Source organism: Lagopus muta, chromosome 21 (genome assembly GCF_023343835.1).
Source record: "Lagopus muta isolate bLagMut1 chromosome 21, bLagMut1 primary, whole genome shotgun sequence".
Taxonomy (NCBI): Eukaryota; Metazoa; Chordata; class Aves; order Galliformes; family Phasianidae; genus Lagopus; species Lagopus muta.
Window position 1 is genome coordinate 3,536,819 of NC_064453.1, and position 26,083 is coordinate 3,562,901.

The 26,083-nt window shown below is 40.4% G+C and overlaps 3 protein-coding genes and 1 long non-coding RNA gene across 10 annotated transcripts; 3 read left to right on the forward strand and 1 right to left on the reverse strand.

Moving 5' to 3' along the window:
* Positions 1-94: 94 nt before the first annotated feature.
* LOC125703488 (uncharacterized) lies at positions 95-6,394 on the forward strand. Its single transcript, XR_007380867.1, has 2 exons — positions 95-229; positions 3,034-6,394. It is a non-coding gene; the product is annotated as an uncharacterized LOC125703488 (long non-coding RNA).
* Positions 6,395-6,628: 234 nt separating this feature from the next.
* On the reverse strand, positions 6,629-25,986 carry LZIC (leucine zipper and CTNNBIP1 domain containing). Of its 5 annotated transcripts, XM_048968047.1 has the most exons (8): positions 12,811-12,924; positions 11,616-11,759; positions 10,980-11,115; positions 9,912-10,010; positions 9,685-9,780; positions 7,895-7,976; positions 6,984-7,046; positions 6,629-6,887 (listed from the first exon to the last, which is right to left on the reverse strand). In XM_048968047.1, the coding sequence occupies exons 2-7, from the start codon at positions 11,714-11,716 to the stop codon at positions 6,988-6,990; spliced, it is 573 nt and encodes a 190-aa protein (XP_048824004.1). In that variant the 5' UTR covers positions 11,717-11,759; positions 12,811-12,924; the 3' UTR covers positions 6,629-6,887; positions 6,984-6,987. The 5 variants fall into 5 exon arrangements, with proteins under 5 accessions (XP_048824004.1, XP_048824001.1, XP_048824003.1 ...); XM_048968044.1 differs by lacking the exons at positions 6,629-6,887; positions 12,811-12,924 and adding an exon at positions 25,830-25,986 and having other exon boundaries at positions 6,899-7,046; XM_048968046.1 differs by lacking the exons at positions 6,629-6,887; positions 12,811-12,924 and adding an exon at positions 13,402-13,604 and having other exon boundaries at positions 6,899-7,046.
* NMNAT1 (nicotinamide nucleotide adenylyltransferase 1) lies at positions 12,953-19,590 on the forward strand. Of its 3 annotated transcripts, none has more exons than XM_048968040.1 (6): positions 12,955-13,067; positions 14,651-14,763; positions 14,910-15,089; positions 15,567-15,750; positions 16,430-16,575; positions 17,161-19,590. In XM_048968040.1, exons 3-6 carry the CDS (start codon positions 14,966-14,968, stop codon positions 17,559-17,561), a joined length of 855 nt encoding a protein of 284 aa, XP_048823997.1. In that variant the 5' UTR covers positions 12,955-13,067; positions 14,651-14,763; positions 14,910-14,965; the 3' UTR covers positions 17,562-19,590. The 3 variants fall into 3 exon arrangements, with proteins under 3 accessions (XP_048823996.1, XP_048823997.1, XP_048823998.1); XM_048968041.1 differs by lacking the exon at positions 12,955-13,067 and adding an exon at positions 13,670-13,782; XM_048968039.1 differs by lacking the exon at positions 14,651-14,763 and having other exon boundaries at positions 12,953-13,067.
* On the forward strand, positions 19,716-25,271 carry RBP7 (retinol binding protein 7). Its single transcript, XM_048968048.1, has 4 exons — positions 19,716-21,710; positions 22,359-22,537; positions 22,808-22,909; positions 23,283-25,271. Exons 1-4 carry the CDS (start codon positions 21,638-21,640, stop codon positions 23,331-23,333), a joined length of 405 nt encoding a protein of 134 aa, XP_048824005.1. The 5' UTR covers positions 19,716-21,637; the 3' UTR covers positions 23,334-25,271.
* Positions 25,987-26,083: the final 97 nt, after the last annotated feature.

Genomic DNA, 26,083 nt, shown 5'->3' on the forward strand with positions numbered 1-26,083 from the left:
GGGCGTGGTCAGAAGGGAGGGGGCGGGACCTGGTGGAAAGGGGCGGGGCCTCCTGCAACTGTAGACACCGGCTGCAGCCGGGCGCTTACCTGTGTGCAGCCGTTCCTGCAGTGCCGGATGTCCCCGCGAGCTCCATCCTTCCTTCTAGCTGTCCCGGGTAGCGCGGCAGGGCTGAGGAGCACCGCTCCGGTTGTGCTGAATCAGACAAATCGCGTTCATGTTAGGCCAGGTGAGTGGCTGCTTTCCTAGAGTGCTCCACTAAGACTGTAAAGATACTGCAAAATTCAAACTCAAGCAAACACAGAACCTGCTATCTTCCAAGACCCTCCAGGTAGGACAAACACCCACCTGCTGCTTGTTCCAGCACTACCAGAGGCCCTATCTTAAGTCTTGGCAAAGTAACCCTTCCCTCACGCAGATCAAAGCAGAATAACAGCACAGTGACCAGGGAGAAAATAGGAGTAACTGAAGACAAACCATGAGTGTGGCTCTGTTCTGTCACCCAGCTGCATTTCCATTCCCTGCTGAGCTGAACAGCAATGTTGCTTCCCTCTAATTCCTCCACAAGCACACAAAGCCTTTTTATCTAAGTGTTATTTACTAAAAGGCATCTGTTTTATGCTTGGTATTTAACTTAATTGCATAAAAACAGTCACAGCAATGAAATAGGTGGCACTTCCTTTAGCAGCTTGCTACTTAATGACATCAAAGCTCGATGCCACTGAAATCCATACCCCACTGCCAGTTAATGAAGGTCTTAACATGAAAGCCTATGCAAAGAGCAAACCCAAGCTGCTGACAGGAACAGAAATGGTGCAAATACGCTGGGATCTGAGATCACTAGCACATACCCACAGCACAGCAGGCAGTAATGATAATTAATTATTTAAGAAAAGAACACAGGAGCACCAGCATAAGCTGAAAAAATATGCAGAAGCATCGCTCTGGGATCCTCCAGTTGGATTACCATTAATTAGCACAGTACATGAGTGCGAGGGAAATTTCCAAGAGCATCCTATGGCAGCGTACGATTAAGCCATCATCTGTATCTTTGCTATATTATCAGTTTTCTTCCTGTTAGCATTATGGACAAAACACAATTTCACAACAAAGTACTGTCTGGCTTTCCTATTCTAGTTTAATTTTAATTTAGCTGGCTGACTGTACAACAGCATAATGCAATTTTATAAGGCATCAGTGTAACATATTGCATTAATTTTTTGCAGACACAGATGCTATATGGCTCCTTCTACCCTTCAAGAATTTTGCTTTCTTAAAACAACTGACTTTAGATCAGCTTCTGACTCACCTTCTTTTGCCACCAATAAGCTTACTGCAAGTTCTGCTTTCAAGCAAGGTCACATCTTGTCATTTCACAGTCACTTTTACTGTCAAAGGACACAATGGATGCTCCAGAAACCTCTGACCTCCTAGCTCTGAAAAAGATTTAGTAGAACACTATTCATAGAATCACAGAATTGTTCCATTTGGAAGTGACATGTAACAATCACCTAGTCTTACTTCCCTGCAATGAACAGGGACATCTACAGCTAGATCAGGCTGCTCCGTCTGGTCCAGCCTGGCCTTCATGTTCCCTGGGAACACATGGATCTTCATAAAATAAACAGAAGATGCAGTGCACTGCATTGTCTTAACCACTGTCACCCCACTTGCTGGGAACAAAACAGCTGATCAGCAGGGTTACAAAGACTAGTTACCTAAAGGCTCAGTTTCCCCTGTATTGTACAACTGTTGGATATCACATCATGAAAACCTAACAGATTAATTGGACTTTTCTTTTCAATATCTTCTAATCAGTTTCTCTATTTAATGAGGCTGATGTTAGTTCTAATAAGCCACAACTTCACAAAATCTTCTCCCTTGAATCTCTGCTTGAGTTAAAAAAAATACTTTCTACTCACTCTTTCTCTGATCTCCAGTTCTCTTAATCAGCTCTGAAATTCATTTAGGACTCCTTCACAGTACAGCTGCTTCCAGCCTCCAAGTTCCTCTGCATTTGTTGGCATCTCTCTCTCATTAAGGGCCTGCAGCAGCATCTGTACACACAAACCTTGCTTTCATTATTCATCTGACTTAACCATGCAACAGTAATGAAAACTGCATTGCTCTCAAAGATGCGTATGGTAACAAACAAGGGAATTGTTTTTAATTTGAAATCTTTTCTTCTTTTGGTAATCTTTTATGCTTGAGACTCAGGCTGACAATTCCTGTCTGTCCAAATCATCCTGATGCAGAAACAGTTTGGCAGTTCCTGAAGCAGCTCCACCACTCACTCACGTTTTCTCACACACGGCTCTCTGTAGGGGCAGGAGGTCCACAGCAGTAGGCTGAAATTCTCATGGCATCCCAGGTAATTAAACAAATAGTTCAGCTGCCTGAGTTGCCATGTTTAATGTTCAAGGAGGCACAATCACAGATTTTAAAGGCATGAATAAAAAAGCCCCTTAATGTAAAAAAGGAAAAAAAACAAATAAGCTATAACTTACATCTTGTTGTTAATCCAGGTTTCATTTGTACAGTGCAAAACCTTCTCAGCTCTATGCTTTACTCCAGACCAGAACTACTTCCCCCTCATACTTGGTATTTACAAAATTGCAAAGTACATTTTTATACGATAACATTACACAGCTTAATTTCAGGCTCCCTCTTACAAGGATATTAACTGAATAAACAAAAGAGAAGATTTTTAACATTAACACTTTGTTGCACTGGATTTTGCAGGTGGCTCTGCCTGGGGGTTTTCAATACATCTGTGATTATCACTGACCCATTTTTGGAGGCATGCTGAAAACACGATCTTAAACATTACCAAGCAGCAAACTATTATGACAAGAAAGAAACACCCATCATCAGAACTTGATTTTAAAAGGAAATCTGTAAATACATCTATCATTAACGTCGATCCAACACATTAAAGTGTGTTAAACTACAGCAGACATTTCAGTGCATGACACAGCAATACCACGTGTGTATTTATATCCACTAACCTCCTGTCTTCATTTTGTCTTATAGGACCTCATTTCAGAGAGGTTTATTTATTCTGAAACATGACTTATTCTGAACACGTACTGACAGACACTTCAGGCCTTCCTCCTCAGATGCTCCAACCACCAGCGGTCTCCCATGTGACTGAGGTGGGAAACTTGGATATTTAGAAGCTATGGGTGAGAAAACCTGGCCAACATCCACTAATCCTCCCTCTGGTGTGAGAACACAACAGAACTTTGGACAGCAAGGCAAGGTGGCACGTGTTCCACAACTCCTGCAGCAAAACACTGGTAGGAGCACTTCTACTCTTCTCTCACACATAGCTCAGCAGAGCGAACTGACAAATAGTTTACTCTGTAATAGAAAGGACTTATCTGAACTTGGGAAGCATGATTTAACAAACAACTGCAGTAGGGAAACTAAAAGGATGCCTGCAGGCTGACTTTCAGATGTTCACAATGTAAAACCTCTATTTGTCCTTTTCCAGTATGGCCTGTATAAAAAAAAAAAAAAAAATAAATGGATATATTTGTATTTGGTTCCTATTTCTGTTACTAAGGATACAGCCTTCAACACCTGGTAGGGTATAATAAATACAAACTTCACATCATTAATAGGGAATTGTCTATCAGAATGAACTTAATTTTAACAGGAAAGGTAACCTGATGAACTAATAAGGGATTTCTTAAAGGAAAAATACAAGATCTCTTAAGACAAAGGTAACTTGTTACTTCTCCATTTAAGATCAAAGAAGGAAGGAGTACAAGGACACAAAAACAGATCATTTGAAGCTTCACTTTGCTCTCTAACACTTTTTTCTTTCCTTTTTTTTTGTTAAGCTCAGTACAACCTCTAGGTTCACCCTATAGAGAAAGAAGATGAAACAAGGGATGTCATACACAGCCCAAAAGAACTCTGGGCAACTTTGCTGAATGTGTTTAAAGCTACTGAACTTCACAATTTTTATTTCAGAAGTAAAATGATAAACAAAAAACAAAGCACTTTTAATCTTCAAAGTAATGTATGATCAATGACAGCTTCGCAGCACTTGATTGTCAAGCATCATAATCTGTATTTTACTCTGGGAGGAAAAGATGCATAGAGAATAAGTGATCTGCCCGGGTCTAATGCTGAAACAAGGATGGAACTCAAACATCACAAGCTTGTACATTAAACCACAAAAATCACACTTCCATCTAGAAGCTTTTCTTTTGTCACCAATTTTTATTTGAGCAAATGATTATTATAATAAATAGAACACTTTTTTTCCAGCCCCTGGAGAAACATCAGATACACTGATGGAGGTACATCTCAGAATTATTTGGCTGTATCTTCAGCATAGCACACCAATTACCTTTCTACACCTCTGACATTCATTTAACCACTTCAAGCAGGTTACCTTAAAGAACTATCTGCTAGGGCCAGCCAACATATAAATAGCCTCATACTGGCAACACCTTCCTGGTTAAATTACATTTATAGCCCAAACATCCCACAGGAAATAACCAGCCTCTGGGTTAGAGCTGTGCTTTCTGGAAGGGAAGTTTGACTGGGTAAACTGAATCTTTCAATAGTCTTCCCTCTGCCTCTTCTTTGCCCACCTAAATCACAAGGGATCTTTTCAAGAGGAGAAGCAGCACAACATTAAGATGGTACTGAGTCAAAGATCAGTTTAATGGCAACTCTACAACTGCCTGCAGTATGGGAAGTTTGGAAAAAAAAAAAAGAAAAAAAGAAAAAAAAAGCTGAAGTGTTTGCAAATCAATTTTAAAAGTTTTGTCTAGAATCGTACACCTCCCTGAAACTGCAAGGAAAGATTTCCATTTAATTGCACAGTAAACTTATTGTGATCTAGGGGATTGCTGAGAGATTTCATTTACATGCTAATGCTGCAAGCAGTTTGGGAGAGGGAAAAGAGTTACTTAGCACCAGTAATGAGCAGAAAAAAAAAGAAGGCAGCTACAGTCCCCATGGACTGTTTTGTTTTTAATAACTTTAGACTGTCTAATAACACCTTTAATAAGCTGTTCTCAGCTATAAAGCTGCAGTCAGCCTTTGTCAGAGAAGATAATGCTGCCCCAGACAGGAAAACAATTCTGATATGATGCACAAAAGACCCCCATCTAAACAGAAGTTTCTTAAAAAACAGAAATGAGTAAACCATTAGTGCAAGAGGCAAATTATGCAGCCCCTACTGCGCATTCTTTCACTTCTGAAAGACTAGATTTCAAAATGTTATCTATTTCAGCAAAAGTATTCTAAAACTCCCATTTTGCTGGTTTACTTTACTCCAGGTCCTAACTTACAATTAGACAAACTTATTTACAATGTACTCATTCCCTGTAAATGCCATCTAAATTAAGACTGATCATATTAATTTTCTGTTTATAGTTCATGTTACCTACTTATTCTAAGTGACAGACATTAACACTGCAGTGGGCCATTGAAATTTAAGACTTCATTCATTCCACTTGGTTTAATGGCAGTTCTCACTGAGGCTCAGGGTCTTGCAGAAAAGCCTGTGACACTCACACAGTAATTCCACTATATTAACTACAGGACTCCTCAGAACAGCAGGTCACCTTCATCCCTATAGATCCCATCTATGTCCTTTTCTCTAGCTACTGGTAGGGTAGAATAAGAAGGAGAACAAGTATGAAGCTCAATTAAGAAACATCTTGTTGTTTTTCCTGATAAAATTAGATCAGTACCTGAATGTATGCCAAGGGTAAAGCAAACTTGAAATGCAAACTACAAAACCTAAAAAATCTGAGGCTTCCAGTGAGCTCAACTAATTCAGTACTAACAAGTATGGAATGACAATGTGAAGGTGCCAGTACAGCAAGAAAAAGATACAAAAGATATTTCATACTGATTTCACAAAGAAATACGAAACATAATTTCTCAAAAAGTCAAACAGATCTAAAGTCCCAAGTAGTATTTTCCACAATCAGAGCTAAACATGTGACCAGATTTTAAATCCTCCTGTGCTCTGAAATGATTCAGGGTTTTAACCTCCCTGTGGAGGCACTGACCTTCCCCTCTGCACAGCAGCACCACCTGGTAATTAGACAGCTACACTTGCACCAATTATGTAATGAGACCTTTCTCCCCTTTTTTTTTTTTTTAAACTTGTTTCTACTTCGTTGCTATTCTGTGCTACCTCAGAAATCCTGGGAAATAACGGTAGCACGCAGTTCTATACCCAGAGCTCAAGTAAGAGGTCAACAGAAAGGGCTTTCTCATTGCCATTTCCTAGCAATGCCCTGTCATTTCAATACACGAGGTTAAATTACTCCAGAAGTCTCCCCACAGGGCTTCCATTGTTAGTCAATCACGGCCGGGACACAATGGCACTCATTCATGTGCATAGCAAACAAGTAGACCAGGGCCAACCATCAGCATACAGTCTCATTTTGGTTCTTCTGCAAACAGTTTGTAGAAAGATGGCATTTCAAATAAACCACGTCAAATTTTCAAATATGCAAATTCCTAGTGTATAATACTTAGCAGGGAGCCTGAATGAAATTTAAGAGTTTGAGAGCAATTACAATAATCACCCCCAAAACAACTTACTCTTTAGGATTGCTCCTGAAAAAGATTGCCTGTTACAACAATATGCAAAAAGAGTATGTTTTAATAGTTAGAGAAATACACTTTCAGAAAAGTTGAAAATAGCTGATTCTTTTCAAAGACAGTCATAAGAAGGTTTTGTTTTCAGAGTACCACTTAGTGTTTAACCTCAGAACTTATGTTACTGAGGGGTACACAGACACCAATGTTCCAAAGTGCACTTTAAGGCTGCTTACTTCATATCTTCTGCTTAAGAACCCAAGAGGCTTAAGGTTTGGTGATGGGCTGTTAGTTTTTTGCAACATCTTAAAAATAGAAAAAAAAAGAAAACTATTACAATATGACCAAAGTCCAATTCTGCTGACAACAGGAGAGACTCGAGTCTCACAGGTCTCACACACCTCTTCATTGCTTTGCCTTCTCTACTTCAAAGTTTGCTAGAGCGAAGACTTTGTCTCCTGATCCTTTGAGAGGAAAAAAAACATTTCTATTAGTATTAGTAGAAATTGTATTTTAGAGAATTTCCTTATAAACAAATAAAGCAAAACATCCAAGATCAAAAGAAATCAAACCTACATTTTGAAAACTAGAACACCTGAGCTCGTTTAAAGAAAAAAAAGAGACATGCAGGATGTGACAGGTCTGAAGCTAGCTATGCAGAGAGCTTCTGATGAAGTACCCTTCTGAACAAAGGGATTCCCACCTTGCCTGCACTCTCAGAAAGAAGAGTTACTGAGAGTTAGGTCAGAAAACCAGTTCATTTGTACCCTGACCTACTCTGGCACATTCCTGCCAGTTATAGATCTTTCATCACAGCTCTAACTGTACTAATAGAATGAACTGCCATGCTTATTTAATGTATAATGTAAGTGAACTTTTGGTCTTGTCAACATGATTAGAGTTATGACAATCACAGCAAGAAGAGTGCTTTAAACTATATTTTGACAGTGTGCCAGTAACTGCAGAATTCTCTGCATCAAGTAGAGAAAAAGGCTCTCCTGAAGAGTAATTACAAGTATTGTTTAACTCTGAGAGTGATATTGTTTGCTTGAGAGAGCATTTAAGCCTTCAGCATTAGGGAAACATTCAGCATTCTATGGCCAGTTGTTACTTGGTTTATCTGCTGCATAGCTGTTCCCTCATTGACAATGTATCACAGTTTCATTGTTAATAAAATAGAAAAAAGTACATCAAAAATTACTGGCATCAATCTTTTGCTTGTATTTTCCTTTCCACAGAGAATCACTGGCATTTGTATCTGTTGCTGTTCAAAGAGGCAATGCAGCCAGGATTTATGAGAATGCAAACTCACCGAGGTCAGAGGAGACTTTCTCAAACTGGCTCAGGGCTGCACCTGCATTTGCTGACAAGAAGGTTTCATCCTCTTGTGTCAGCTAAATGAAAAAAAGGCTATAACTGAGAACTTGCTATCTTACCTGTGCATATTCCCACCATCTATAAATATGAAATACAACAGATTACAGGAGCTATCAACTTGCAGCTTCATCTAATAGTAAAAGCCAAAGTAAAAATGCAAGCTTCTGTCCCTACCACTGAATTTCTTCCTCAACACTGTCTGTCAGCCACACAAGGGCAGCATACACATAGTACTAAGCCTCAGGAGCTCCAGCGATCATTTTGGATTAAATGGTCACCCTGCACCTCTGTACCACAACTATGCAAAGGTTGTTAATTACTTTTGTTGTGACGTGGTCCATACAGAAATGAGTTAAGATCTTAACGTGCTTTGTATCACCCACCAGTGAGAGCAAAAACAGCTGCTGCCAGCTTTGACCACATTAACAGTCAATGACCTAGAAAATGGTCTGTTCCTCACAGCGCTGTGAACCATCAGTGACATTTACACATGTAGATTCTGCTTTTATGTTTATGCTCTGATGTCTTGGTGACAGATGCCCATAAAATATTTATAATAATGAAGCAATAATCTACATCTGGAAGGTGCAGATATTCTATGTTAAAATTTGCTCATTTGAATAGCCTCAGATCAATATTCTGACTAAATTAAAGCAGAATTAAACACGTAAAGCTATTCATTGTGTTTATATCAGTTTCATACTTAAGAATAGAGGCCACAGTAGACCACCAAGTGAGAACTGGGGAAAAAGTATTAGTTTCCTACTTCAGCTATGTTTTGTAAGCAGGCATCTAACTACTACACATTTAGCACTGCAGATAAACATGTATCTATCAACTATCTTTTTTTAAACCTTCAGAACAGAACTGTTACTATAGGCAGTCCTGCATGAAATAGACTACTGACCATTTTAAGAGATAAGGAGGCTGTCAAAGCATAACATAGAGGCTTGTGTGAGGTGGCCCAAGGAACTCATAACAGGAAGGTTACATATCTTCATATATTTTAGGTAGCAGTTTTAGTTAGCCTTTCTAATTATTGCCAATTTTTTTTTTTCTTCTGACAGTCTAGCAATAAAAATATTCATAGTGAAAACATTTGCTAATGCACTCCCTTGATCTCTTCCATTACATTTCCTCACTAGGAAAATATAGCAGAGATATCAGCAACCCATTTTCTTCATATACCTTCAACAAGAAGAAACAACTTCTCTTCCTCCCTCTAGTGGTAAAAGAAAAAAAAAAACCACAATCAAGAAACGAAAAACAACCTGGGATTGTTCTGCACACTGATGTACTTACTGGGGGAACACAAGGTTTACCACCTATTTCTCAAAGTTATTTATCTTACACCAAGAAATAGGTATTATCAATAATACAGAGTTAAGTTAGAGCTTAAAGCATGTCAGGAGTCCTAGCTCCTCCCAGGTTGATAGGAGGCAGTTAGCTAATAACAACTTGTATTGCTGCTTCCTGATGTATTGGCACCTTGCACCAGCTTCCGTGCGATCCACTCACGTGGCCTGACAATGACAGCTTCTTAAACTTGTCTCATATAAATGCATGATACTATTTGACATATGTTTAGTACAAGTGCTTCAGGGCGGTTACTGCCACACTTGATGATCATTAAGAAAGTTATAATTTCTTATTTTAGCTCTTTAAAATCAATCTGCAGTATATAAACCAGCTATTCACCAGCTAGCTATCAAACCAACACTTTACCTTCTCACCGAGCTTCCTGAGAGCAGTCAGGATTTCAACTTTCTGTTGTGTGTACAGGTCTCGTCCCAGCTTCCCGACCATTAGGTCTCGGTCCATCTGTGCACCAAGGGAAAAAGAAGTCAAAATACTTTAAGCTTCCCAGTAATTCCAATCTCTTCTTGCAAACATTACAGATTGAAACATCTAGTTCAAATGAACAGTTTTTACAGTAAAACAGAAGCAGTCACCTCTGCCAACCTTGTCCTCAATTGCCTTGGTTGTTTCTTTGCAAACATTCTAATTACTTCTGGAGTTTTAAATGCTTGGCTGATGGCTGCCTGTATTGCCTGGAGGGAAAAGAAGAAAAATGACCAGAACTAATAGCAATCATAATCTACAACTGCATGAGAAGATTAATGAAGGCTAGAAAGCATCATTAATATCCTCTGAATCATTTGATAAGAGAGCTTTTCTTTGTTTGTATAACCATAGAACTGAGATGAAAAAAACAAAACATTTGTGCAGGGTTTTAAAAAGTCCACTAATTGGTGCAATCATTCTGAGAAAAGGATATGAAACTTATAATTAGAATCTAGGTCTTAATTAAATTCCAACATCTTCCTGATATTAACATAACACACGTGGATGTACTACACTATCTTTAGCAGTTTTAATACCCACACTGATGACTACAGGTCTTCCAAAAGTAAGCAGAATGTAATTGATGGTGCCAATCTCCTGCCATTCAAACTCCTCTGGGGAGTATCAGAGCTGTTATATTAAATCTCACCACATTTTGGACAAACCACGATGTCTCTGGAAACAAAAACTTAAAACATCTGGCTCAGAAGAAATGAATCATGCTTTCATTAAACACTTGAAAAGACAAAATGGATCAGAAGTTTGCAAGTCAGAATAAAAAAGATCACAAAGGAACTTAAATTTAAGTTACAGAGTCACTTCTACAGCCTTTGCATTTGGACTCTGAAACACAAACCAGTAACATGAGCACAGGGAAATGTTATCTTCACCCTTAGCAAATAGGCACGAACTCTCCACATACCCAAAGTCCTGGATTTTCCTTCACATCTTTCATATTATTAAATACACATATATTATATATATATAATGTTTTTCTAATATTCAGGCCTTGCTGTTTCCCATGTTTTTTCCTCTCCAATAGTAGGTTTCCCACGTGCCTGTCTAGATATTACAGAAGACCATCTATATCTACTATTTCACTGAGTCCAGACAGAATTCAGCCTCGTTTTAGGTAACACACAGGGTAGGCAGATCTGAATGAGAATCAGACTCACCAGTTGCATGCCGCTGAGCTCATCCACCAACGTCATATCTCCAGACATAATCTTCTTCAGTGAGTCATTGATCTCACTCAGCTGTTCTAGAGTTTCTTTCTTGGTTTCTTCATACTCATCTGCATCTAGCTCCTCTCTAAAGAGGTTCCAATGAGTCATGTTAATTCATAGAATTAAATCTGAGTTGTAACATGGAGACAAGGACATGAGGATGCACCATGAAGCACGCTTCCTCATACATAAAAATTCACAACCAAAGTATCTGTAATCGTAAGACAAAGCAACAGGGACACAAAACTAACTGCTAATAAAAAAGCATAAAAGTAAAAAAATCCCACTGAAATACAACATTTCAAAGATGACATTAATGATTATTTTTGCCCCAGTGTCCTGGTTTCAGCTGGAACAGAGTTGATTTTCTTCATAGTTTGGTACGATGCTTTTCCACAAGGCAACAGAATGACCTCAATAAAAAGATTTGTTAAAGTCACTTTGACTACCTGACACCTTATCATAATTAGAAAAATAGAATCACTACAAAACACAAACCAAATGCTTATGAAAGGTGCAGTTCTCATCTGCCAACAAATTCAGAAAAAAAATCACCTTTAAGAGGAAAGCATCCACTATTATTACCTGCATTCCTCCAGATCTTGAAGTTGCTGCATTAGCCTGTCCAACTGCTCTTCCAAGTTTTGTTTCAGTTTACTGGTCTCTGTTGTTCCTCTTGAAGCCATTTTCAAGTTTCATATGAAAATTTTAAGTTGTCACATAACAGTCCTAGAAAAAATAGTACTTTATGGCTGTGGATCAACAGCTTGAGATGGGTTTTAAAACGATTCCAGTACCAACATATAATACCTCAATGATAGAATATCTAGTAAAAGCACTTTGAGACACCAACAACAGAAATACAGAAATGTTAGGCTGTTGGTTTGTTTGGTTATTTTTTGTAGAAAAAGTCATACTCCAGATAATAACTCAAACAACCATTGCACATGGAAACATTTGTGAAACCAATCACCAAATACTGATATTCTCATGTCCTTTAGACACAACAACAGGCTCTTACTAAATCTTTCAGGCTGGAGAAGACCCTTAAGATCATCATGTCCAACCACCAATCTGATACTACTCCATCCACCAGAAATCCATGCCCCTAAGCCTCCTGTCCATACATCTCTTGAAAACCTCTGTGGTGTGTGACTCTGCATTGCCCTGGGCAGCTGGCTCCAGCACCTAACCACCCTTATCCTTCCTGGTGTCACTAAACCTCCCCTGGTGCAACTTGAGGCCGTCACTTCACATCCCAGAAGTACTGTTCAACCTCTTCATCTTCTCTTCAACTGCCCCTCGGGGAACGATTCAAGAAACAGCAACCCAGACTGAGCTTTCTGAAGCGCGCAAGCACCTTAAATAAAATCGTCACCCATAGAAAACTAGAGCGCTCCAGGGGAAATTCCTGCTTTCTCGGCTGTTCAATAGGCCGCAGCAGACGACCCAAACGGCACGCTCGGCAACGCCTCGCTTCCAGCCCGGCCGAGCAGCACGTCCTTCGCTTAGCAGCTGCTGCTCGCGCAAACCGCACGAGGAAACACGATCCTTCCGCTGTTATGGCACGGCCGAGATAACGGAAGGGCTGGGGGAGGAGACACGAACGGACGGACAGAAGCGCAGCCCGCCTCTCGCCGCCCGAGGCCCGTCCGCAGCTCGCCTCTCCCTCAACGCTCCGCCGGTGCCGGAGGTGGGGAAGCGCCGGCCCAGCACGCGGCCTTCAAGCTCGGCTATGCTCGGCCTGGCCCACCGCGCACTGCCGGCCCCGCAGCCTCACCTGGGGCAGGCCGGCGCTGCCGGGACCGCGGGGAAAGGCGCCGCGGCGGAGCGGAGCGGCTTCCGGCGTGCCCGGCCAATCAGAGCGCGGCTCGGCGCGGCCCGAGGGTGCGGGGCTGATGGGGTGAGGCCGGGCCGGGAGGAGCTGCGCCGGGGCCGCGCTTTGGCAGCCTTCGCTGTCGTGGGAGGAGACTGCGGGGACGGAGCCGCAGCCGGCGTGCTTAGTGAAAAGTTAACGCAAACGGAGACCGATATTCTGTAAGTATGTAAACGTGCTTAACGAACGAATAAACGAATAAACGAACGTTTGCCTCTAAAATACAAAAATAGGCCAAGGTGTGATCACCGCTGCCTGCTCATCCTTGGATGGAAACGGGTTTCAGAGCTGGGCCGAGATCTGCCGTGGGCATGGCCTGGATTGCAGTGCGGTGCAGCTAAGTGCCGTCAGGGCTGTGAGCAGCACAGCTATTAGCGGTGGCATCCCGTATGAGCACGGTGGGCCTATAAACACGTACGGACAGGATCGTGTGCATCACAGAACATCTATTCCTCCTTATGAAGAAGGAAACAGTCTAGGCTGTCCTATGCTTACTTGAAAATGGACTGACAGCAGCTGTGCTTCGTTTCTTCTTGAGTCTCTACAGAGGCACCAACATTGAGTACTTGGCATGAGGGAATATCGCCAGCAGTCTCACACCCAGCTGCGCATGCACACAGAGCTCTTCCCAAAGTCAGAGGTGTACCAAGGTCACTTCGTGGAGAGCAGATCCCAGCTGTGAAGGTGCTGTGCAGGTTCTGAGGATGACAAAGCAGCAGTGGGAGTCACAACAATACCTCTGTCCTCGGCTCTGTTCTCCACAACAACCACATGGCTTTTTTCTGTGCAAATAGTCTTCAAAAGAGCGTGCCAGTGCAGATGAGGAAACAGCATGTGCAAGTGGTTACACTGCTATCATCAGTGCAGACACACAAGGTGACTGTGTGTGAATTAATAGCTACCTGCTTCTAAGGAAACATTAGAACACCAGAAAAGTCACGATACATTTCCATCCTGAAATCTTCCATTATTTTGCCCTTGCTCTCTTCTTTTTTTTTTTTTTTAAACAGTTTTTCCAGTTTGCAGGAGTCACTTTCTTTACAAAGGGAGACCTTTCTGCATTACAAAGACAAGTTCAGCTCCTTCCTTGCCTGTTCCCATGGTAATTCTTGTAGTTGATGCTAGACTCTATTCCTACTTACATTGAGCCCCACAAACGCTGAACTACTCAGCAGCAATAAGGAATATTTTAAAAGTTTGTGAAACTCCTGAAAGCACAGAGAAGTCCTAAAACTTGCAAAATGTACCTCATAACATGCCTTGCAAGAATTCCTTCTATTCAAGGGCTTTTTGAAGTTAGTAGACAGAAGCTGTTTGAAGATTTAGCTGTGATGAGATCTCAACACTGTGGGGGCAGTGAGCATCTCTGCCTCTTTGTAAAGGAGGCTGAATGTGAGGCTGACCTTGGGATTTTTCCAGGCATTGATATTACTATAGAAATAAGAGCAAGCTATTCAGCACTCAACACAGACGCCTCAAACATCTCACAAACAGCAACAGCAGGAGGACAGCACATAATATATTCCAGTTTTCATTTGCTTGCCCTGCAGTTGGAGGCTTTAATGATGTAATTAATGATTTAATGATTTGTTTGTTGTGTTGCTATTTTTTGTGAGCTGTCCATTGTCACTGAGCTTCCTGAAAATGCCTCCTCCTCTTGCATGTAGGAGGGACACACAACTGCTAAGATAACATACAAGGCAAATCCAGCTTCACACATCTATAATTTTTGTTTTCCTCCTAGCATGCTCATTTCTGTCAATATCCCTTACTTCTGAACTGCAACAGAAAAATTATTTCTGCAACGTGAAGTCACTGTTGTCACATCATTCTACTCAGGGATTGGCAGAAAGAAAGGTGAGCCTAATCTGTTAAAAGATGGATAACGTGGTATCACATGAGCCATCACAGGCCAGATACTAACAGAAGGAAAACAGTCTTCAGTTTGATCTTTAAATCATCTTCACGTGAGTAGAAATAACTACTTTGTAATCTCCTTGCAGTAACCAGGCTGGTAACTAGAACCAACCTTCTGCACTTGGCTCTGCGGCCACGAGGAATGGCAATGGAAGATCCCGACAGGAAGACAGAAGTAGTGCTGCTGGCCTGTGGGTCCTTCAATCCCATTACCAACATGCATCTGAGGCTATTTGAGCTGGCTAAAGACTATCTCCATGAGACAGGTAGGATGGTAATTTATATCATTTAAAATAGCTCTCTATTGAGATACTTACACAGCTATTTTTGGAAAACTAATTAAGTATTGAAGCTACTGAGCGTACGTCATTCCTACTAAATGCTGTAGGCTAAATACATGAATGAACATTCTCATGTGTTTGCTGCCTTTTACTAGTTGTAATGAGCTAGGGCACAGGTTCTTTGATTTTTCTTTCTGAAATTAGAAAGGCACAAGTAGATGTCATTAAATATATATTTCCAGCACTTCTTACTAAATATTTAATTGTGCCACCTCATACAGTGGCAGAAATATACAGTACTTTTCCACTGGGCTGCTTATAGGATCTGTTACTGGTGTTCTGAAGGACTACAGTGAATAATGGGTGTGTAATGCTGTACATACAATACTCTGGAAATAACATCTGCTCAAGCACTTTCTGTGTTCTTGTGTGATAGGATGATGTGTTTTTTTTCCCCAACAGGAAAATACAAAGTAATCAAAGGAATAATTTCACCAGTAGGTGATGCATATAAGAAGAAGGGTCTGATCAGTGCTGATCACCGAGTAACTATGGCAAAATTAGCCACCAGTAACTCAGATTGGGTGGAAGTTGATGACTGGGAAAGCAGCCAGAGTGAGTGGTTGGAAACAGTCAAAGTTTTAAGGTACTTTTCTGCAAATCCTAAAAATCTTAAGAACCAACAGAAGGACAAGGAATGCTGTTAGCTCTAGATGTTAGAATGATAGCAGGCTAACCCCAAACCACACTGAATAGACTCACTGAAGTAGAAAGTACTACTTATATAAGTATATAAGTATATAAGTATTGTAAACATAGGATTGCACCATTAGTCCAATAGATACACAAAAGGAGCCCATGAACAATTTGTATGTTTTTATTTATTTTCTTAGGATCTATTCAGTTTTTGTGCTGAAAATATATTCCTGAGGAAAGAAAAGAGACTAGAATAGGGTGTACATAAACTATGCAAGTTTCTCTCACTTGAGTTTGTGTTACACTGCCCATTTGTGTATGTAAAAGCTGGCACTAGGATCATTTACAGTAATATTTTCTTACATTTTACTCTTTTAGTCATTGTTCACTGAGGTTCTTCTTAAAATGAACTTCAGTTTAAATAAAGCCTGCACTCATTGCTCTGACATCTTTACACTTGCACCATCTTGCAAGCCAGCTCTCACAACTCCCTCTTCCAGCAGCTCCCTTCTTGGATGGGTTTTCTGTGCAGGTGCTACAAGAGGAAGTGGTGAAAGGTCATTTAGTAGGCTCTATTTAGAATACTCTTCCCTTTATTCTTCTGTATCTGAAATTCCTCCATTTTGCAGGCACCATCATGAAAAGCTTTCATCCCCTGATGCTACCATTAGTCTGCAGAATGCTTTACCTTTAACAAAGCCAGGACGGAAGAGGAAACAAGAACCAAATAGGCACGACCCCATTAAGAAGAAAAATCAGAGTCCAGATGGAAAAAGTTAAGTCAGTTTGCAAATTAAATGCTTAACAGTAGTTGCTATTTCAAGGGAACCGTGCAGATGAGTAACTTCTTTCCATGCTAGTTCTAGTTGTTGATTTCACTGAAGGTTATTCACCAAGATCCCATAGCATGCAGCAGTAGGCTTTGTAACAAGACTGTAAGAGTAAAATATATCAGACATAAAAAATATTCAAGTTAATAGAAATTCAGCTGGAAAAAGTCAGAGCTATCCATTTCTTCTATACAACTTTGCTATACTCCAACCACAGCTAGAATTTTGGAACATAAACTATAAATGATTCAAGAAAGAAAGGAAAATAGTAAACCTCAAAATTCAGGATGCATCTGGGTACAGGGTCATTTTATGGGCTTCTGTAACCTTTTTCTTTTCTGCTCAGAAAAATTATATATTAAAAGGTACTAACTGTAAGTTATATGCTCTGAATCTTTTTTATTTCATTCCATTGTCTCATCTTAACCAAGACAAGAGAGGTAACCTAGATATTAAATGTCCCCATCACATTAGCTAACATCTGGCTACCTAAAGCACACCCTGTTTCTTACTTATTTCTCTGCCTTAAGATGTCCCACAGGTTAAACTGCTTTGTGGAAGTGACGTGCTGGAATCCTTTGGGATCCCCAATCTGTGGAAGTTGGAAGACATCACTGAAATTATGCAAAATTATGGCCTTGTATGCATCAGTAGGGCTGGGAACAGCATTCAGAAATTCATCTATGAATCTGATATTTTGTGGAAATACAAGAACAACATTCATCTCGTGGAAGAATGGATCACAAATGACATTTCCTCCACCAAAATCAGGAGAGCACTGCGGAGAGGACAGAGCATTCGTTACCTGGTGCCTGATGTGGTGCGGGCATACATAGAGAAGAACGATCTGTACAGCCTAGAGAGCGAAGACAGGAATGCTGGGGTTACCTTGGCTCCTTTACAGAAAAATGCAAGTGATTCTAAGAACTAGCAGGCACTTCACAGATAATTTGCTTTCTGGTGTGAAAAGATAATAGTCCAGTACATGAAGATGGTTTTTTTTTTTTTGTCAGTAGCAAGCAAATTCTACAGCTTCAGTAGATGTGCAGCTGCTGACAAGGTTTGGTTTGTTTAACATGGGGGCCTATATATTCTTCATTTTATAAAATCCAGTAATAAGATTTTCACATCTAGACAGACTGTCACAGTCCAGTGAACTAAATACAAGAATTTACCGTAGTGTACGAGAATTACAAATATGAACAAGGCAAATGAAAGTGTTCTGATTTCGCTCAGACTACTCTGACTGCTATTTATGAAATAGGAACACAAATAACTCAGCGTTATAAGTAGCAAAGTCATCTTACTTGAAACACACCACTTCTGAGGGTAAATCTACAATAACTAATTTTTTAAAAACTGCTAACACATAATGCAACTTGAATTATTTGGCTGCATCCTGTAGAAGGAAGAAGCTACTGCTGGGTGCTAGCTATACCATGCTTTCATTTGCTTGCCTTTCAAATATGAAGCCTGTTTGTTTGCTGTCATGCAATCTGCAGCTCAAATGCCTCATGCTTTAGTTTTTCATTCACATTTCCAGAGCTCTAGATTAAGTTCAGCAGTATTTCTCAAATGAGGATAGACCTACCTCAAAAACTGGTTTATAGCCATTGATTTAATGGCTATAAGTTAATAACAGCATAGTTGCAGATTCTCATACCATTCTCCTTTTATTTCCAGTAACAACTGAGCCTTTACTTTTAAGCCAAACAGAGACAATTGTTTGCTGCTACTGGAATTGAGAAGAAATAGTGGGATGCTAGGAACATATATAAGCAAAATGGTTTTCTTTGCTGGAAACCTGATTTAGAATCTAACAAAATATTGTCTCTATTATATCTATAAACTAGAGAGGCACTATGAATGCCATGGCAATTGAATTGTACGTCCCTTTCTTTGCTGCCATCCCTTTTTTTTTTTTAAGATTACGTGCTTTACTAGAAGTGTCAAGGTTTCCAAGATGCTAACAGCTCAACAGCTTTCTCACAGTACCTCTGCACAGCAAATCTGTTCAGATTTTTCAGATTCACAAAGCCAATAGAATGAGAGATTCTGAGGTGTGTGCAGGGCTCCTGTAGGAGTCAACACTTCAGTGGGAAGAGCTGTAGTTTGCAGTGGGGCTAGGATCAGGGATGCACACCTGGAGCCTCACAAAATATTTTGCAATTACCACAGAGCAGAACCCCTGTTCTAGATTCAGCCTGCATATGTCTCTGTGGCAGATAAGAGCAAAGAACAAGATCTAAATTAATTACTCAATTAGTGTGTTTCTGAATAAACAGAGCAGACCTATTGAGTGGGAAAGCAACCTATTTCTGTGGTCACTTTTCAGCATGAAAATGTGCTTTAGGTTTACTCTTCTAAGTAATGACACTGGTGTGTACGGATGTGCTTTGTGCAACTCTAGAGAAACTGCATATTTGAAAGTAATAATAATAATTTAATGCTTCATGAAGCACTGATTATCAGACACTACTTCACCGCATTTTCATGTAGTTACACATGATGGGTTTTTCAACAGAGTAAATTGCATGTAATATACTAGTTTTAGTCATTAACCAAATCCGATGTCTGTTGATTGCATGACTTTTAAGAGGGAAGAACATTATCAGTAGAGTTTTTTCCATACAAACCAGAATATTGTTCAAAAACTGCAATGAATATAGATCTTCTGTTTTACCAGTGAGATCCAGAAGCCTCCATTACAACACTGGGAGTAAGCACACACAGAATTTACTGTTCTAATCGGTTCTGAATAGTAGCATCATAATTAGTGAAGCATCGTTTTGCAAAATGATAAAGAAGTAAAACTTCCAGGAGTGGGCTTTATCTACAGAGAATTTATATTCTTCAAAATGTAAAGTTTGTGAATAATGCAGTTCATTAAACTTCTATAAAGAAGCTACAACGTATTCATAGATGCTCTGTAAAATAAATTGCCTTCTTTTCTTGTTTTAGTTTTTTTACATTATTGCATTTGATTCTGCACTAGTAAGAGAACAGAGGGCTCTTATATCACACGTGTAATTCAGATTGAATTATTTTACAAACGCTACAACAGCAGTAGGAGCACTTTATCTGCTTCTGAGTTGTGTTCGATGCTCAGTGCTGCACAGCAATTAAGATAAAAATGAAAAAATAAGAGTCTTGACAAGAAAAACAGGAGAATTTGTAAGGGAAGGATAACTGAACCATCACAGGACAGTAGGTAGCTCTTACAAAAGTGCCACAGCCGGTTCCTTGGATTAGACTTGAAATAGTAATGCTAGGACCCTCCATAAGTCTTAGTCTGAAATTCTGCAGCAATGTAATGTTTCTTTCTGTAAACCCTGGCAATCTGCAGAATCTTCGTATTGAACTGCAACTTTCATCCAGATTTCTGCAGAGGCTTTATCCTAGTACTGATTTCTCTTTTCTTGGAAGAGACAGGAGCGCACAACAGAGCTCTTCAAGTATCACAACTTCGTAGTAACAAGTTGTGGGTGAAATGTTACTGTCTGAGTCCAGGAAGAGCATTCATTCGCATTCCTCTGTGCCAGTCCTAGTTAAGTATATGTTGGAGAACAATATCCATCCGCAAACAGGAAAGAAGCTTTGACGTCTTCATTTCCTACCCACATGATTCTGTGATTCATACAGGTCAAACTTTGCTCCAAAAATGTAGCTAAAGTTCAGTGAAACAATCTTCTCTGCAAAGTATTATCCTTTTACTCAGACTACCCTGAATAGATAAAAGTAGCAGCTGTGAGTTCTCTCATTCAGACTCAACGCAGCGTGTTCTCTTCTCATGGAAGACAATCATTCAGTTTAGAAGGGACCTTAAAGGCAATCTACTTCCAACCCCCTTGCCATGGGCAAGGACACCTCCAACTAGTTCAGGCTCCTCAGAGCCACATCCAACCCAGCCTTGAGTATTTCTGGGGACAGGGCCTCCACAGCTTCTCTGGGCAGCACCTTGCAGTGCTTCAACACCCCACAGTGAAGAAAATTCACTACATCTTTCTCATATTTAACCAAAATGTACCTTCTAGCCTAAAGCCATTACCCTTTGTCCTATAACGACATGCCCTTGTAAAAAGTCTCTCACAAGCTCTCTTGTAGGCTCCCCTTTCAGTTCTGGAAGGATGCTTTATCACCTCCTCAGATCCTTTCCTTCAGGTTAAAGAAATGCAACTCTCCTCTAGAAAGCTCACAGACACAGCTGTAGAACTGTGAACAGACCTCAGGCGTCTAGATCTGTCATTTCAGCCTCAATTGTTACATAAGCTTCCTGTCTGGTAAAGTACCAGAGAAAACAGAATTTTGCTTTCATTCTGCACGTTGCCCATGAGTCTGGGTCTTGGTTCAGCCAGAACATAAGTAACAGAAGTAAAGAAGTCAGAACATCAACAGATAACTGTGGCACAGCAGAGCTGTGTTGAGGATCACATCAGAGAATAATGTGCAAATAAGATTTGCCTTTCACTTTCCTGTTATCGCTGCTAGACAACAATGCTGCCCACTGTTCACTACAGACACAAACCAATGAGGTATACTGCTCACTTCTACTACACTGAAGTACAGCTTTAAGACTTACTGATACAGCCCCATGGGTAGATCTTTTCAAAAAAGTATTTAGATTTCAAATCATAAACCCTCAGACTGAATGTGGACACAGGAAATCTTAGGAATGACAAACTGTGTCCATGATACCTTTTAAAAGATACAAGATAGACAGAAGCTGTTTAAATCAGTTTCTGGTTTGTGCTGTGACTCTTGAGTTAATAACATTTGCTCCATACAAAGATTTCGGAAACAGTGAACTTTTCCCTCCAACCCAGGCAATGCTCATCTACAGATATTCCCTCTCCTATTGGCTCAGCAGCAGTACCCCTCCCCTCCACCATCAATGTTCTCAGACACAATCCCACCCACGGTCTCTCATATAAGGCCTGGTTGGAAATCTGTTTCTTTACTTCTGCTTTTGGACAGGGGTTGACTGTAACTCCTTCTCACAATCTAGCAATGCCTGTGGATTTCAGTGGAACCTGGAACCTTGCCAGTAATGACAACTTTGAAGGCTACATGACAGCTTTAGGTAGGTGAAAAGACCTAATCCTATCTTCTCTCTTCCCTTGTGAGGGGCCTCCTGCATTTTAATTGTTTGAATTCTTCTAAAACCTGGATATTGATGATTTCCACCCCTCTCCAAAACATAGCAGAGGATATTTACTAGCTGGTTATTGGCACAGCATTAGCTATCAGTTCAGCCTGTCACTCAGCTGTCCTTGCAGCCTTCAGGAATGTAACAAGTACCAGACTGAGACAAGTAGAACTTCCGTACACCTTTCAGAGACAGGGAAGAGCTCTCTGTCTACTGAACTTCTTTTGCTTTTCAGGACAGACTTACAGAAACTGCCTCACAAAAAACTATGCCACATCATTCCTTTCCTCTCTAAGGATAATGAAAGACCATTAACTATTATTCCTTGTAGCTAATAACTAGGGAGTTCTTGGAGTCTGGGTGTATGGAAAAAGACCAAATGTTCAAGAACGTGCCTTAAATGTGGAACATAGCACTGCTGGGGGAGTAGAAAATAAAACCAAGAACAACAAAACCAAATTTGCATAGCAGTAAGTCAAACCATCCCTAAGAAATGCTTCTGGAAGCAATACAGGTAAATCCCAGCTGTCGGAACACTCAGTGAGCAGTACAACTCTCACTGGCTTTTTTCTTCTGTCAAAGGCATTGACTTTGCAACACGCAAGATAGCAAAAATGCTGAAGCCTCAGAAAGTGATTAAACAGGATGGCGATTCTTTTTCCATCCATACTACAAGCACATTCAGAGACTACATGCTCCAATTCAAAATTGGTGAAGAGTTTGAGGAAGACAATAAAGGCCTGGATAACAGAAAATGCAAGGTAAGACTGAATAATTCAAAAATCAATGTGTTCTTACAGAAGGAAGATACTGTAGTTCACCTTGCTATCTGGTTTGAAATTGTTGCAATAATACTATTTTTAATATAGATAGTATGGTATAGATGCAAGAGCCTCAGCTAGTGATCAAAAGTTCCACATTCCCTCAGCAACAGTATTTAATTTATGTACATTTTATCAAGGAAGAAAGGATACTGTCTACTAGACATTTCAGAACTAAGGTAACATAAACACTTGGTTTCTTTTTAACAGAGCCTGGTTACCTGGGACCATGACAAACTTGTCTGTGTCCAGGCTGGGGAGAAGAAGAACAGGGGCTGGACTCACTGGCTCGAAGGAGATGACCTCCATTTGGTATTTGATTTCCTTCTGAACTGTCTCTAGGTGACAAAAAATGCAACCTGTATTGTAGTCATAATGTGCAAATTGTCTTCTACCTCAATAATACACAGAATAGTACATAAGGAACACATTTTGCTTTCAGCTAGTTTAGCTGAATCACAGAATTGTAGGGGTTGAAAGGGACCTCTAGAGATCATCAAGTTCAACCCACAATATAGTTTTACCATTTCATTCTTCATCTTGCACAGCCAAATGCAGAACGTTAAGCATAACTTAGCACAGCAGCTCAGTGATGGTCAGTGGGCATAGCAAAATATGTCTTCTCCTTTGGAGTTCCTTTGGTTACTATATATGGGTATTTTTTGTTTGTTTGTTTGTTTTGTAGGAGCTTCGTTGTGAGAATCAAATATGTAAGCAAGTATTCAAGAGAGCTTAAATATCAGCATTGGTTCCAACATGGAAAGACAGCAGGAGGTCATGCATTCTGGTGTCCAGTGATAACTGAAAATACAAAACCTGATTTCTTTCTAAATAAACAATCTGTTTCTGTCTCAGGAAATACTACTGGTTGTTAGCAGTGTCAAAGATCTGATTTTTGCTAATAAACACCACAAAACATCTTAAGTACCTGTCTTCTGAATGTGCTTTGGAGAGGGGAAAAATCCCCAGTTGTGAGCGATACGGTGCTTTGTGGTTAACTAGTCACCTAGATCAAAACAAGAACCATTCCCCCTTCTAAAAGGGCATGGCAAGATCAAACAAAACAGGAAGTACAGCTTAAACTTGTGTAACTCTAGGAACGGTAAAAAGTTAAGATTCCAACCAAGGATGGAACTTTACTGTTTAAAATGCTTCTCTCCTTAAGATACACACTGGTACTTTGGGGGCAGTTAACTGCTCCCACTAACTCTCAAATGAGTAATGTGAAGTCTTGCTTTGTTTTCATAACAATGAAGTTCAGTTTACCAGAGGAAGTCAGTCAGTGACCACATCCCCTGATAACAAAGATAGGCCTGAGCAGTCACATAAGTTTCAGTCCATGAAATAATTTGATGCTATCAGCACATATAGAAAGTAAAAAATAATGCTGCTCCTGGTGAGGCTTATTCGCATGTATTTGTTCCATTTGCTAGCATACTTTACTATACAACAATTCACCAGGTCAGAAACAAGAAAGAAGAATAAGCTCATGTAAATAAGTGGCCAGATCAACTTGTTACATATGTGAAATGAGCTGCTACATCTCCTGGGTAACACCAACAGCGCACAGGTCCTATTGCTGAAGTTTAATCTAAATTACTGAGCTTCAGATAGATTTAATTAGGATTCTGTTTTTCACTCAACTTATCCTCAAAGCTTTTAGAGATAAGTAGTACAACTCATTATTTAGGTATCTCTTCCTCACTCTCAGCTCTGTTGAAGCTGGGAGAATTTCTAATTAGATCAATATCCCAGATAACTACCAGAGGACTTGAAATGTGGCTTCCAAAACAAGAAGGAAAGTCCTGGTACACCTTAGGAGTCAGGACAGGGACATTTGGAGGACTGGGAGTAAAACATGGAATATATTTCCTGAATTCCAATGGAGTATTCACTTTGGAACTGAGAGCTGCTTTTATTTGCTTGGAAACGAGATTTATAATACCATAGAACTTAATATAAATGACACTTTCATACAGCAAACGTGCTCTGTCACCTCTACCACTAACATACTGCAGCAGTCACAGACTTTGCTACTCCATTAGATGACACGACTGCAACAGAAAGCATTTTCATTTAAACTGTAGTGATACCCTACAGCAGCACTTCCAGTGTTAAATATTGCAAATACGTTCAAGTCGCACAGTTTAAAATCATGTATTCCAATCATCTGTGCATGAGAAACACCACAGAGGTGGTGACAGCATTAAAAAGTCTGTTAGTACAAAGAGAGACAACTAGAAATCAGAGAAACATAATTTTAGAAGCTCACGTGACTATAAATATCACACTTTGGTAGTAAGGCTACTATAGAGAAGGTTTTGCTATTAAAAACGTAGAAGAGTTGCTATCAATTACATTCCTTTTTTACATTGCTACCTTCCTACTTCAAATGGATGATTTGAAAGCAGACAGTGCTACGCCCAGCTCACTGGAGGATGATTTGTAGTTGCTGAGGAAGAGACAAGCAGCCAGGGACAGAACTGCTCACAATAAATTAACTAAATTCACATGCTTTAAAAAAATACAAATTAACCATCTTGAAATACCAAGTGTAAGAAATGAGAGAACAGTTTTATGTATTGTAACTGAGGAAGAAAAGAGACAGTAAGGTAACTTTCACCAAGAAACTAAACCAGGATCCCCACAGCTCCAGAACTAAAGGACAGGAACAGAACTCACCAGGGAGGCACCGGGTTTTATTCCAAAGTGTTTCAGCTCCATTACCTCACCACAGCTTTGACGGCGAAACCCCTCCAGCAACCATCTGTTGCATTTTGCAGGTAGTGCCAGTGCTGAGAACGTGACTTTAAGATGCACAGAGCACACATCTGCACAGAGCAGATGGGTGAAGGGCTCTGCGCTCCTTCTGGACCTTACAGCTACAACAGACAGTACAAATTCAAAAGAACAGTTCAGATTCACGCTCCATTGAACATTTCTTTTAAGTACATGTGGAAGAAAAGTTGCACATGGTATATGGAGGTGTAAGGAGCACAAGCACAAACACCATTAAGGTTGCTGAGTTTTACACCTAAACATTAACTTCTAAGACACACAATTGGGGGTAGTTCCCTAACGATCCCCCACCTGTATTCCACGGTAGCAGCTATCCTTAGGCAAAGGAAAAGGAAGAGAAAGAATATTTTACACAGAAGTATCACTTCAGGGCATAACGAAAGGATGCAATACAGAAAAGCTTGTGTTGTTTCACGGGAAGAAAACAAAATACCTCAGGTTCAAAGGAGCCGGGCAAAAGTACGGCAGCAGGCTCCATCCCTTCTTGGTAACGATGAGGTAAAGCTCACGGTGTCTTTGAAGAGAAGCGGGCGCCTCGACAGCTGGCACGCCAGTATTCCCACCTCCAGGCAGCCAGCGAACGATCCTCACACAGCTTCCCGCCCTTCCCGCCCTTCCGGCCGCCCCCGTTGCCATGGCGCCCCCAGGCCCCGCCCCTCCGCCGCGCCACGACGCGCCTCTGCGAGC